The following is a 13,273-nucleotide window of genomic DNA, read 5'->3' on the forward strand; positions in this document are numbered from 1 at the left end:
CCCGCGTTGGGCTCCGGGCTGACAGCTCGGAGCCTGGAGCCTGCTTCAGAATCTGTGACTTCTCTCTCTGTGTCCCCTCCCCAGCTCATGCTCTGTCTCTGTCTCTCAAAAAATGAGTAAACATTAAAAAAAAAAAAAAAAAGTAATATGTGTCATAATGGGTCCAGGGAGGAAGTGCCTGCTGACAGAGAGTCTGAAGGAGGAGGCATAGCTTGCCAGGTGGAGGCATGGGAAAAGGCACCCAGCCTCAGGAAACAGTGTGTGCAAAGCCCTGGGGGCTGAGTCATGGGTGGTGGGGGCTCAGAGGCACCGCAGAGGTGATCTCATCCCCACACTCAACGGTACAGGGCAGGAAGGGGACTGCCCAGAGCTCCTTAGCCTGTCAGCAGCAGAGTCTTGACCAGGACCCTGGCCTCCCGGCGTCCCAGCTGAGGTTTTCCTCTTGCTAGGCAAATGTTAGATGCCATACAAACCACCACCTTCACCATTGGAATCACCAACAGGCATACATTCAGATCACCCGAGGAGCTGACGTTTCCCGGGGCCCGGGCAATGCTTTCCACAGTGCCCCATACACAGTGCTCAATAAAAGTCTGTCCCTCTTTCGGAGAACACAGCTGACAACTGTCGACTCCTGACGATTTTGAAGGTGGGGCTTGTGAAAGCTCAGTGCCGATGGAAGGCAAGAATTCCATTGGCAAAGTGTGGGTGCCTGTGTGTCCCCCCCCACACCCCGCCCCTGTTTGAAAGAGGGTGGGTCATCCTGGAAATGAGCAAATGTAGGTTCAGCTCCCACCCACCTGACCTTTGAGTGGCAGGGGGTGAGGACTCTTAGTCCCTCAGGGCATTCCGTTTTAAGGGCTAAGAAGGAAGCAAAATGCCAGTAACATTACGCCCCGGCTCCCCGAAGGGCTTCCAGATATATGGCTGGCATTGTGTTTATCCATCATTGACGGGAGATAGATATTTCTAGTCTCATTTTCCACATTTAGAAACCAGCTCCAAGAGGGGCCATAGCCCAGCACAACCTATTGGAGCAAAGGTGGCTTTGGGTGAAGAGAGAAAAGGCACTACCTCCGAGGCATCATTTCAGAGACTCAATTCCATCGTTAGGAGGCTACCCTGTTATGTATCCCATTACACAGAAAATATATGGACCTAGAAGAATATTCCGCCTTTCTGAAATATGTCAAATACATATTAAGATATATGTCTGGGGGCGCCTGGGTGGCTCAGTCGGTTAAGCATCTGACTTCGGCTCAGGTCATGATCTCAGGGTTCGTGGGTTCGAGCCCCACACGGGGCTCTCTTCTGTCAGCGCAGAACTCGGTTTGGATCCTCTGTCTCCCTCTCACAGACCCTCCCCCGCAGCTTAAACAAAGCATCTGGCTTACACCCAGAAGATTTCATATCAAACTGACCATCCTGACATGCACATGGGTGTGCACCCTGTCTCTCAAAAATTAACATGAAAAAGACATACGTCTATATTTTATATTGATACATAATTTAATAATTATATAACAATATATAAATAAAATTATATATTAAATATTGAATAAATTGTGCATTTAAAAATCATATCATTACATAATTTACTCAGTAATATATAATACACAAATTATACATTAAAACAGATTATATGATATGAAATACAATATAAAGATATACATTAAAAATATATATTTGATATATCTTGAAAAGACAAAACACTATTACGAGCACCCCTCACACTATATCTTGACCCTTTTACCCCCTGGGCTCGAAAGAGCCCAGTGCACCACCATGGGTGACTCATGCCTCAGTGGGAGCGAGGAACTTGAGAGCAGATTTTACATCTCACTCGCTTTTTCAATCCTAATGCTGCTCCCGCCCCCTCATAGAAGCTTCCAGGGGCTGTGAGAGGCTTCTGGATGGGCCAGATCCCTTAACACAGCTTTTCGGCCCCTGTGAGGTTGGATCCCGCACCACCCTCCCCACAAGCCCCTGGGCACCCCCTCCAGGAAACGTTTTCCAACTGCACAAATGTAGGTTTGGCACGTCTTCTCTGTGCCCTCATGGCACCTGTGCCTCCCTCCCAGCTTGGAAGCACCCTCAGTAGATGAGGAGCTCAGAACCCACAGACCGGTCTGCCATGGTCACCTCTGGGTCCCTGGTGTCCAGCACAGAGCTGGGACAGGGGGCGTGCTTGTTAGATGCTGACCATGAGCTAGAAGATGGAGCGGGGAGGATCCGGGTCGGGGGCTGGGAGGGCATCTCGCGAGCAGCCATGTGCTTCCGAGGAGGGCCTCGGGCCTGGTCAGGGATTGGCTGTGAGGGATTCTGGGTATCAAGACTCAAAGGCAAAGTGGGTGATAGGCATTGAGGAGGGCACTTGTTGGGATGAGCACTGGGTGTTGTAGGTAAGCAATGCATCCTGGGAATCTACCGCCGAAACCAAGAGCACACTGTATACAATGTATGTTAGCTAACTTGACAATAAATCGTATTAAAAAAAAAGACTTGAAGGTAAATGCTGTGGGTGGGCGGGGGGGGGGGGGTTGCTCTGGAAACCTCTACCTTGCTCCTCAAAAGGGGCACCAGAAAATGCAGGATTCTGTGGGACAAATGTCCTCATTTCTTCAAACCAAAAACTGGAGAGGAAAAAAAAAAAAAGATAGGGGAATTATTTAGATGAGGGGTCAACGAACCTTTTCTGTAAAGGCCAAGTAATAAATATTTTAGTCTTTGTGGCTCATCCTGGCTCTGTAGAAACGACTCCACTGTGCCTTTGTAGCATGAAATGGGGCCAAGAATGTGTAAACAAGTGAAGGTGGCAGGCTGTGTTTATAAAAACAGGCCGTGGGCTGGGTTTGGCCCCACGTGCAGGTTGCCCACCCATGGATTTGACTAAAGGAGTCTCTTGAGACCCGTCAGCCAAACACATTGTGGGAACTTATTTTGGACCCGGATTTGAACAATCCGTGCCTTCAAAACAAAACGAAAGAAGACGAAAATTTTTGTGGAGGAATTTAAGCAATAATCGGATATAAGATGACTTTAAGAAGTTGAGGTTAATTTTGTCAGATGTGACTGAGGCACTATGTTTTTTGTTGTTGATGTTTTGTTTTTTTTTTGTTTTTAAAGCGAGTAAGTCTTTCTTAGCTACTGATACTAAACAGGAGGTGATGTCTGAGATTTGCTTTAAAATTTTTTTAATGTTTTATTTTATTTTTGAGAGAGAGAGAGAGAGACAGAGACAGAGCATGAGCAGGGGAGGGCCAGAGAGAGAGGGAGACACAGAATCCAAAGCAGGCTCCAGGCTCTGAGCTGTCAGCACAGAGCCCTATGTGGGGCTTGAACTCATGAACCTCGAGATCATGACCTGAGCCGAAGTTGGACGCTTAACCAACTGAGCCACCCAGTACTCCTGAGATTTGCTTTAAAATAACCCAGGATGTTGGGAATGCAAGCTGGTGCAGCCACTCTGGAAAACAGTATGGAGGTTCCTCAAAAAACTAAAAATAGAACTACCCTACGACCCAGCAATTGCACTACTAGGCATTTATCCACGGGATATAGGTGTGCTGTTTCGAAGGGACACATGCACCCCATATTTATAGCAGCACTATCGACAATAGCCAAAGTATGGAAAGAGCCCAAATGTCCATCGATGGATGAATGGATAAAGAAGATATGGTATATATATACAATGGAATATTATTCGGCAATCAAAAGAATGAAATCTTGCCATTTGCAGCTACGTGGATGGAACTGGAGGGTATTATGCCAAGTGAAATTAGTCAGTCAGAGAAAGACAAAAATCATATGACTTCACTCATATGAGGACTTTAAGAGACAAAACAGATGAACATATGGGAAGGGAAACAAAAATAATATAAAAACAGGGAGGGGGACAAAACAGAAGAGACTCATACATATGGAGAACAAACTGAGGGCTGCTGGAGGGGTTGTGGAAGGGGGGATGGGCTAAATGGGGAAGGGGCATTAAGGAATCTACTCCTGAAATCATTGTTTCACTGTATGCTAACTAATTTGGATGTAAAGTTTAAAAAATCCCACCAGGATGTGTGGTGGGAAGGGGGTAACAATGAAACAAGACCAGTCTTGTGCTAATAATGATCGAAGCTGAGTTGTGGGTAAATGTGGGCCAGAGGGGGATTTGGGGGTAGCTTCATGCTACTGTCTTCTTTCATGTTATGTTTGAAAGTTTGCATAATAGAAATTTTTGAAAGAGGGGACAAGAAAGAACTCCCTTTTCCATTGCCTCTGGTCACCATTGCAGCTGGTGAATATACGCATTTGGCTGGCGCTGATGCAGCCATTTTGTGACTAAGAGGGGACAAGACTGAGGACAAGAGTAACTGCGAACATGGCAGAGCAGAAGGAGGAAGGAACTAGGGTACTGGGTGAGTCTGTTGGGCTGCCAAATTAACTGGGCATGCCCAGGTCTCTTTCAGTATTCTATATTATGTGGGGCAATAAATTAAGCCATATTTATTTATTTGGTTACATATAACCCAACTGATCTAGAGAAAGGACGGGAATGGAGGCCTGGCCTGTCTTTGCTGGCAGGATGCCACCATGGCATCTAAGAGGACACCAGGATTAGAAGACAGGCTGGTGAGAAATGAGTCCTTGCCAAATCTCTTTAAGACCTTCTATTACAACCAAGGGGCTCCAGGAAATAGGAGAGGGTCTCTGTTTTCTGCCTGCCTCTCTTGAGCCCCAAGGGGCCAATATCAGGGGCTGCGCTGGACTTTGATTTGCAATTATAAACCTACAGTTTCGGGAGAGTGAATGGCAGAAACAGAATTCCGGAAGGACAGCTGGCTTTTCTGGCAGCCCTCCTTACTAGGACAAGGAGACCTCCTCTCCCTGAACCCCTCACCATGCAGTAACCACAACCATACGACATCTACACACAGGGCACAAACAGCATTGTTTCTAACTGATCTCATGGTTCAGCCGGTCTCGGGGGTGTCAGCTGTTCTGTAATGTATGACAAATCACTGTGGTTAACTTAACCCGTCCGGGTCTCTTAGATACGGTCATTAGACACTCGCCAGGAAATGTGCAGAGGGAATGCGGGGGTGGAGACGAGGAGGAGGAGAAGGGTGATGCGGAGAAGGACCACAAGGCATGGTCTCTGGTTGCTCTGGATGCTCCTGGAGCTGTGTCCAGACCCAGACTTCAGATGCGGCTCAAGCCCAAGCTTTAGAAACTGGGGATAGGAGGTGAGGGTGGCAGCCTTCAGTGAGGAGCAGGTCACAGATCCTCAGTGAGTTTGTTCTCATCCTAATTGGGCCTTGATTTGCAAAGCTTTGCTTAGAATAGTGATTCTCATATTGAGCATGCACCAGAATCCATGGAGGGTTTGAAAAAGCTTGCTGGGCCTCACCCCCTATTCTGGTTGAATAGGTCTGGGGTAGGGCCTGAGAATTCTCATTTATAACACCTAAGTGATGCTGATTCTGCCGCTGGGGGACCGTGATTTCAGAACTATTGACCTAGAACTTTTTTTTTTTTTTTTTAAGATTTTTTATTTTTAAGTAATCTCTACACCCAAGGTGGGGCTTGAACTCACAACCCTGAGATCAAGAGTTGCATGCTCTACCCACTGAGCCAGCCAGGCGCCCCTGGCCTAGGACTTCTTAGTGGGACTGTGGTTCTCAGGTGTCAGGAGGAAGAGATCCACACCTTTCTTTTTCCCTTAGGAATGAGGTGGGAGCCAACGATGAGTAGCCAAAGGGCCAAGGTCCTGTGGTGGGTGGGGGCGGGGAGTGGAGAAACCAACAGGGTGGTATTCTAGAATCATCTTACCAGGAGCAAGGAGTCTTGGGGTGTTATCTTGCCCCTGAACGAACCCACTCTGAGGTCTCATGGAAGTTACTTCTGCTTTCTGGGCCTCGGTTTACCCCTCTGTAAAAAAACAACCAGGTGGCACTTTTCTGTAAGTGTTCTAGTTTTCACAGCAGAAAGGTATTTATTTAATTTAAAATCCATGTATTTACTTTTTGAGAGAGAGCGAGAGAACGTGCACTTCTGCCAGTGAGGGAGAGGTAGGGATAGAGAACCCCAAGCAGGCTCTGCACCGTCAGCCAGGAGCGCAACTCAGGGCTCAATCCCACGAACCTCGAGATGATGACCTGAGCCGAAACAAGAGGCAGATGCTTAACCAACTGAGCTACCCAGGAGCCCCTTTCTTTTAACTTTTTTTATGTTTATTTTTGAAAGAGAGAGAGAGAGAGATTGAGAGCACAAGCGGGGGAGGGGCAGAGAGAGAGGGAGACACAGAATCCGAACGAAGCAGGCTCCAGGCTCTGAGCCGTCAGCACAGAGCCCGATGCGGGGCTCGAACCCACAAACTGAGATCATGACCTGAGCTGAAATTAGTTGCTTAACCGACCGAGCCACCCAGGAGCCCCTTCCTTTTATCTTTTTAAAAACCTTTCCAGGGGTGCCTAGGTGGCTTGGTTGGTTAAGCGTCCAACTCTTGATTTTGGCTCAGGTCATGATCTCACGGTTTGTGAATCTGAACCCCTTGTCAGGCTCCGTGCTAACAGTGCAGAGCCTGCTTGGGATTCTCTCTCCACACCCCTTCTCCCCCCTCCCGGCTCCTCCCCTGTGTGCACACGTGCGGTCTCAATCTCTCTCTCTGTCTCTCAATAAACATTTTTAAAAAAAGATGATGGAAGACAAACAGAACCATGGGTACTCCAAGGACTATGGGCTTTGGCTTGGACCCAAGTCTTCCACTGAACTTGCCCTGAGCCCCTTTCCTTCTGGAATCCCCATAACGCTCACCCATGACTCCGCACCTTCATCCAGCGCACTCTCCTTTTTCCTGTCTTACCCGGTTTTCAGGCTTTCTCGTGCACCTGTCATATCTTCCAATTGGCTCCTGACTGTGCAGTGCAAGCTCTTTGCGTATCCCTCTCCGCTGCCAGCGCTTTGGACAGAAGGAGCGTTGGATAAATGTTGGAGAACCATCAGCGAGACAAACACCCAAGCCGTATTCCACTGTGCGAGAATCCCAAGGTGAGAGTCAGGGAACCCAGAACTTCCCTCTCTAGCAGGATCCCCAGCTGATGCCTGTAGATTTCCTTGCTTTGGCCCTGTTCACCTACAGAAATGGGGCCTGCCACCCAGCCCTTTCCTCCACCTTCTGCCCAGACTCTGAGTTATGTTCCCTTGTCCGCTCTTCCTAACAAAGGGTTCCTCAGTGGAAAAGAGCCTGGACATACAATACTGGCCAACAAAAGCAACCGTTATAGCCCCAGGGAAGGGGGCGGGGGGAGAGAACCGGGGTGAGGTTTTGCTCTCTGCTTGCCAGGACTGGCTCTGGGGGAGGTCCCAGCCCACTGCTCATGAGTCAGGCTGCTGGGGTCCCAGCTGCAATCTGTCCCTCTTGACTTACCAAGTCTAAGGCAGGAAGAATGGGGTGGGGCTCAGGGAGGGGGCTAGGCAAGCTTCTGGGATGGCAAGGGAGAAAGTCAGCCGTCATACACCGTGACTCTTCCCTTCTGTCCCCATAGGGCCCCCACTCTGCAGCTGGGAAAACTGAGACCCTGAGAAGGGAAGGTCATTTTATCCTGAGCTCATTTAGTGGATTTGTGGGGGGCCAGAATGGAGACAGTTCCAGCCTGGTCACCTCACAGCCCCTCCTCCACATTCCCACGGACACACACACACACATACACACACACACACACACACATTCTTGCTCCATCTGTCCTCACACACAAAACCACAGTCTGGCTCTTGACTTAACAGAGCTTAAAGGACCCAAAAGAGTGAGAAAAAGGAACTCTGTTTTTCCTGAACTTAATACAGGTCAGTTTGTGATCCCAGGGTGGTGGGACAGGGCCCCAAATTGGGCTCTGTGCTGAGCGTGGAGCCTGCTTAAGATTCTTTCTCCAGGGGCACCTGGGTGGCTCCAGGGGTTAAGCGTCCGACTTTGGCTCAGGTCGTGACCTCACAAGTTGTGGGATCTAGCCCCACGTCAGGATCCTGTGTCTCCCTTTCTCTCTGCCCCTCCTTCGCTCACGTTCTGTCTCTCTCTAACTCTCAAAAATCAACAAAACATTAAAAAAATACATAAACATTAAAAAATTTTTAAAAGATTCTTTCTCCCTCTCACCCCCTTGCTTGCATCTGTGCACGCACACAAAGTCTCTTTCAAATAAATATATATATGTGTGTGGATTTGCTGGTGCCATTTGCAAATAACTGGATGGTATTCCTTGGAATTCTTGGAATTCCTTGGAATTCTCTTGGTATTCCTTGGAATAGAAAATGCTCTGCATTTCCACAGGACGTCAGAGTTTGCCTTGACTCCCGTGAGCCTTGTGGTTACCCCTTTGACAGATGAGGTACCGCCGCCCAAAGAGGAAAATGACTTGCCCTTGGTCACAGACTGGGTTTGGCAAAGCTCAGCCTTGAATAGTCTACTGACCTTTCATCTTGTCTCTTTCTCTGGCTCAGCACTAGACTGGGATCCCAGCCCCACTGCAAATGAGCTATGTGACCTGGGACACCACGTCAGCTCTCCGAACCTGCTTTCAGAAACCCACCGGCCCTCCAATACCGAGGATGAGGAATCCTGAGGAATCCGGGTCTCTGTCCACAAGGCAGGAAGGTATTCAGAGCCTAACCAGGGGGCAGACTGGGAAGAGTGCAGGAACCCAAGTCCTCTCTCAGGGGATCCAGGGATTCCCCAGAGAAGTGTGTTTAGAGAATTTCCACCCGCAAGCTGGCCTCCCTTTAAGAAAGCCCCACAACAAAATGTCTGGACTCAAAAGCAGAAAGATTAGGGGTCTTTATACACTGTATACAAAGATTCTTTATTCCACAGTTCTTAAAAAAAACAAAAAAAATCCTTTCTCCAATTCCCACCTCTGGCTTACTTGAAATACAGTTCATTTGCAAATTGTTAGGAACACATTTATACAGCGAAGCAGGGGTTGGGCTATTTGCCCCGACTACTGAACTGGTCTCAGCAACACTGCAAAACCGGCAATCCACACTCGTCCCTGCCTCTGGATTGTTCCCACCTCGGGCCGCGGAGAAGCTATTAGTGCCAGAGGTGGAGGGTGCCTTATTTATGGAACACCTAGTGCGTGCTATAGTTAACTCTCCCAGGGAGGCTCCCGGCTAGGATTCCAATCAGGTCTGTCTAAGCACAAAGCCAGGGAGGGCTCTCTCTCCTCACCTTGTTCAACCACACTCTTGACTCGGGCTCAGGTCACTCCCTGCAATTGGGGGCCCAGAGGCGTGGTCTGCAAAACGTGTAGATAAAGTTAGTGGAGGGCATCCACTCCACTAGGAGAGAAAGGAGATAGAAACCCCCTCTAGGGAAGGAGAGGTGGTTACCGTCTCATCACCCAAACGGAGTTGGACATCCCTTCCGCCCGGTGGCTCTGGAGAGTGGGCCCTGCGGTCAAGTAAGGGGAGCAGAGGGGACAAGGAAAGCGGCTACGGACCGTCACTCCGGGGGAGCCCAGGCGGCTGGCTCCGCGTGGCACTTCCGATCAGGCAGGGCCGCTCGGCGCTGCACTCCCCAGCCCCGCGCTCCGCCCCGGCCGCGCAGCGCCCCCCGTCCGACCCGCGCCCGGCCCCGCCCCGCCAGCGTGCCCACCCCCGGCCCGCCCGCCCCACCGCCCCCTTGGCCGGCTCGCGCCGCGTCCCCGAGCGTCACGGCGCGGGCGGACCGACCGGCCCGCGGCAGTTGGCACGGGGGGCGCTGGCGCGTCGGCCGCTCCGCTCTCCCGCCGGCAGCCTCGGGCGCGTGGAGCCAGCGGTCCGGGCGGTGGCGCGGGGGACCTGGAGCCGGCGGGCCGGCGGCGGCGGCGGCGGAGCAGGCGGAGGACGGTCGGCCCGCGCCCGGCAGTCCGGGGCGCGCTCCAGCCTCGTCGGCAGCCCGGAGCCCGGGGCTCGGGCGCCCTCGGGCCCGCGTCCGCGCGCGGCCACATGGCTCCGTTCCGCACGCTGCTGTCCTGCCTGCTGCCCCTGCACTGGGCGCTCTGCGCCGCCGCGGGCAGCCGGACCCCAGGTGCGTGCAGGTCGGGCGCGCGGGGGCGCGAGGGGTCCGGGGTGCCCGGGAGTCAGGCTGGCCCCAGGGGGCCCGAGGGGCCGGCGGCATTCCGGGGAGCAGGAGGCGGTGCGCGCCCTGGGCTTGAGCTCTTTCTTCCCCTATGGCCCGGTCGCTGACCCGAGCTTGCTCTTCCTTTCTGGCACGAGAGGTGGAGAGACCCCGGAGAGGTTTTGGGAATCTGGAGTCTCTTCTTAGGGGCTATATATTTGTCTCTGTCTCTGTCTCTCTCTCTCTCACGCGCCCGCGCGCGCGTGCGTGTGCACACACACACATACACACACACACACTCCCTCTCTCTCTCTCTCTCTCTCTCTATTGGTCTGTTTCTGTCCCGTGTGCCTTTAACTTTCAGTGCCTCCTGTCTCTCCAACTTGTGTGTGCGTGTCTCACTGCCTCATCCTCACGGAGTCAGGCTGGCAGGTGGTTGCCCACACCCAGTGAGCACCTGGCCCTTACACTCCTGCTGGGAAACACACTGATAGCTCTCTCCTCCATCATTCTTAGGCTCTGTGCAGACACCATCTCACACACAGACCAGACGCCCCACACCCTCACCTGAGCATGGGGAGGGGGCTCTTGTCATTTCTAGGCGGGACATCTGCTTGTCTGTGAGCTCTATACTCATGTACTGAAGTGGGATCTCCCTAGCAGAAATCCTGGGGGTCTTAATGGGTAAAACCAGAGGAGAGTCAGTACTCCCCCACCGTAACTGCCATGAGCATGGGAGGTTTTCGGGAGATGTAATTTTCTAGGTTTCATCGGTAGTGTGAAGGGGGCTAGGGAGGCAAAAGATGGAGCCATGTGGAAATGAAAATCCCTCCAAACTCCCGTCCCTGAATCACCAAGCCTGGAAGCCAGCGAGCTGTCATTCCTGCTGGGCCTGGCTGGGCTCAGGGAGAGCTGTGTGAGGACCGGGCTGCTGGCATGCAGCCTGGAGCATGGGGCCATGACCTCACACTTAATTCAGTCCGAGTGGGCAGGTCACCCCATGCGTCTCTTTTTTATTTTTGAAGATCTATATTTACCAGGCTTGGTGCTGGGCCGTGTCGAAATCTCAGCAGCCTCTGTTTACTTTAAAAAGTTTTCTTTCTAAACTTGGAAAAACATAGAACCTGTACTCCCTCCCTCCCTTCTCCAGCTCCTGTCTCCTTGACACGTGCCCAGGATCCCCTGGGTTTCTAGGTGTGTGTGTTTTGCTGGCTGGGTTCAGAGAGCTTGGCGAGGAGGGCCCTACCCCAGGCTGGGCTGGTGACTTCAGCACACTGAGGGAGTCTGGGCAGATCCCGCCATCCCTCTCCTTGCCCTGGGGGCTTTCGGGGAATTTCAGCCTTTTCCTTGGCAATGCCCAAAGTTGGAAGGCTCGTGGCTAGAGTGACAGACAGGACTCTGGCATCATTTCTTTTCTTCTGTTAAGTTTAACAGGGCCTTGGGGACTACAGAAAGCAAGTTATGTGCACAGAGTACTTGAACACCGTTCATCTAAGTACAGAGATCCAGAGGCTCAGGAAGCACTGGATGGCTATCGGATGAACTTGGGCTAAGAGGTCCCTCCGAGGTGACGCTGAGGGTTGCAGAGCTCTCTCCGCCCGTGGGATTGCCGGTCTCCCCTTACCTTTGCACAGACTACATTGATGTAACTCCTTGTTTACTTCCAGCAGAGCTGCACCTCTCCGGAAAGCTCAGTGACTATGTTGTGACAGTGCCATGCAGCACAGATTTTCGGGGACGCTTCCTCTCCCACGTGCTGTCTGGGCCAGCAGCAGCCTCCTCAGGGAGTGCAATAGTGGATGAGCCACCCGCACCACGGTCACGCTCAGGTCGCCTCCGGGTGGCCCGCAGCCCCCTGCGCCGCAAAGGAGCCACCCTGCAGCCTGGCCGGGCGGGGCGCTCCTCCCTCTACTTCAATGTTACTGTTTTCGGGGAGGAACTGCATTTGCGCCTACGGCCCAACCGACGGCTGGTGGTGCCCGGAGCCTCCGTGGAGTGGCAGGAGGATTTTCGGGAGCTGTTCCGACAGCCCTTGCGGCGGGAGTGTGTCTACACCGGGGACGTCACGGGCATGCCAGGGGCAGCTGTCGCCATCAGCAACTGCGACGGATTGGTAAGGGACAAGCCTGGCTACCCGAGCCAGGCTGGCGTGGTTTTCTCCTTGGCTCCCTGTGTTTGGGACTCCTGGGGGCACAATGTGTGGTTTGGGCCAGTCACAGGCCTCACTGCCTCCGGAGAGCTCTGCATGCCCCACTGGCCACCAGGTTCACGCTCTGGCAGGTGCGGAAGATCTGGTTAGGATGATGCCTTGTCCATTCCCCCACCGGACGCGCTGGGACCACGGCTTAAGCTGGCAGGATTCTCTGAGCCCAGACACATGCAGCGGTAAGGAAGGCGGGCTCTGCTGGGGCTGAATCCTGGCTGGGCCACCCAGTAGCCCTGAGGCTTTGGAGATGTTACTCTGCCCTGCCTTCCCTTCTGTGTGAAGCAAGGATTTACGCATAATGCACACATTTACTTTGTGCGTCCTATGTGGCCAGCCCTGTTCAGGCTCTGGGGGATGCCACAGACATGGTCCACGCCCTCCCGGGGCTGAGTGGCAGTGACGATAATAGGACCTACCTTACCGGGCAATGTGGTGGGTGGTCAGCACCTGCCTGGCATGGGGTCAAGGCTCTGTTGGTGTTAGCTGCTGTTATTTTTGTTATTGTTACGTCCTTCCTCATCCCCCACTGTCTTTGGTCTTAAAGTCAGCCTGCTCTTTCCCAGTGCTCCCCTCTGTGAGTGCTCCCCTTTTTAAAAAAAACAGATTTCTTGGGGTGCCTGGGTGGCTATGTGGTGACAGTGCCATGCAGCACAGATTTTCGGGGACGCCTCCTCTCCCGCGGTTGAGCGTCCGACTTCGGTTCAGGTCATGATCTCACGGCCCGTGAGTTCGGGCCCCGCGTCGGGCTCTGTGCTGACAGCTCGGAGCCTGGAGCCCGCTTCGGAGTCTGTGTCTCCCTCTCTCTCTGCCCCTAACCCACTCGCATTCTGTCTCTGTCTCTCTGAAAAATAAATAAACATAAAAAAAAAAAATTAAAAAAAAACAGATTTCTTTTTTAAAGTTCATTTATTTTGAGAGAGAGAGGGAGGGAGAGCACACATGTGCGTGTGCGGATGAGGGGCAGGGAGAGAGGGCAAGAGAGA

The 13,273-nt window shown here is 52.2% G+C and overlaps 1 protein-coding gene across 2 annotated transcripts in view; it reads left to right on the forward strand.

Moving 5' to 3' along the window:
* The window catches only part of ADAMTS14 (ADAM metallopeptidase with thrombospondin type 1 motif 14), a 113,339-nt gene that overhangs the window by 21,242 nt on the left and 78,824 nt on the right, over nt 1–13,273 (forward strand). For both annotated transcript variants that reach the window (XM_042960498.1, XM_042960500.1), the window contains exons 2-4: nt 6,868–7,041; nt 8,488–8,641; nt 11,755–12,197. In XM_042960498.1, coding sequence (XP_042816432.1) covers nt 8,518–8,641; nt 11,755–12,197 — 567 coding nt within the window. In that variant the 5' untranslated portion in view covers nt 6,868–7,041; nt 8,488–8,517. The remainder of the gene's footprint in view (nt 1–6,867; nt 7,042–8,487; nt 8,642–11,754; nt 12,198–13,273) is intronic.

Source organism: Panthera tigris, chromosome D2 (genome assembly GCF_018350195.1).
Source record: "Panthera tigris isolate Pti1 chromosome D2, P.tigris_Pti1_mat1.1, whole genome shotgun sequence".
Taxonomy (NCBI): Eukaryota; Metazoa; Chordata; class Mammalia; order Carnivora; family Felidae; genus Panthera; species Panthera tigris.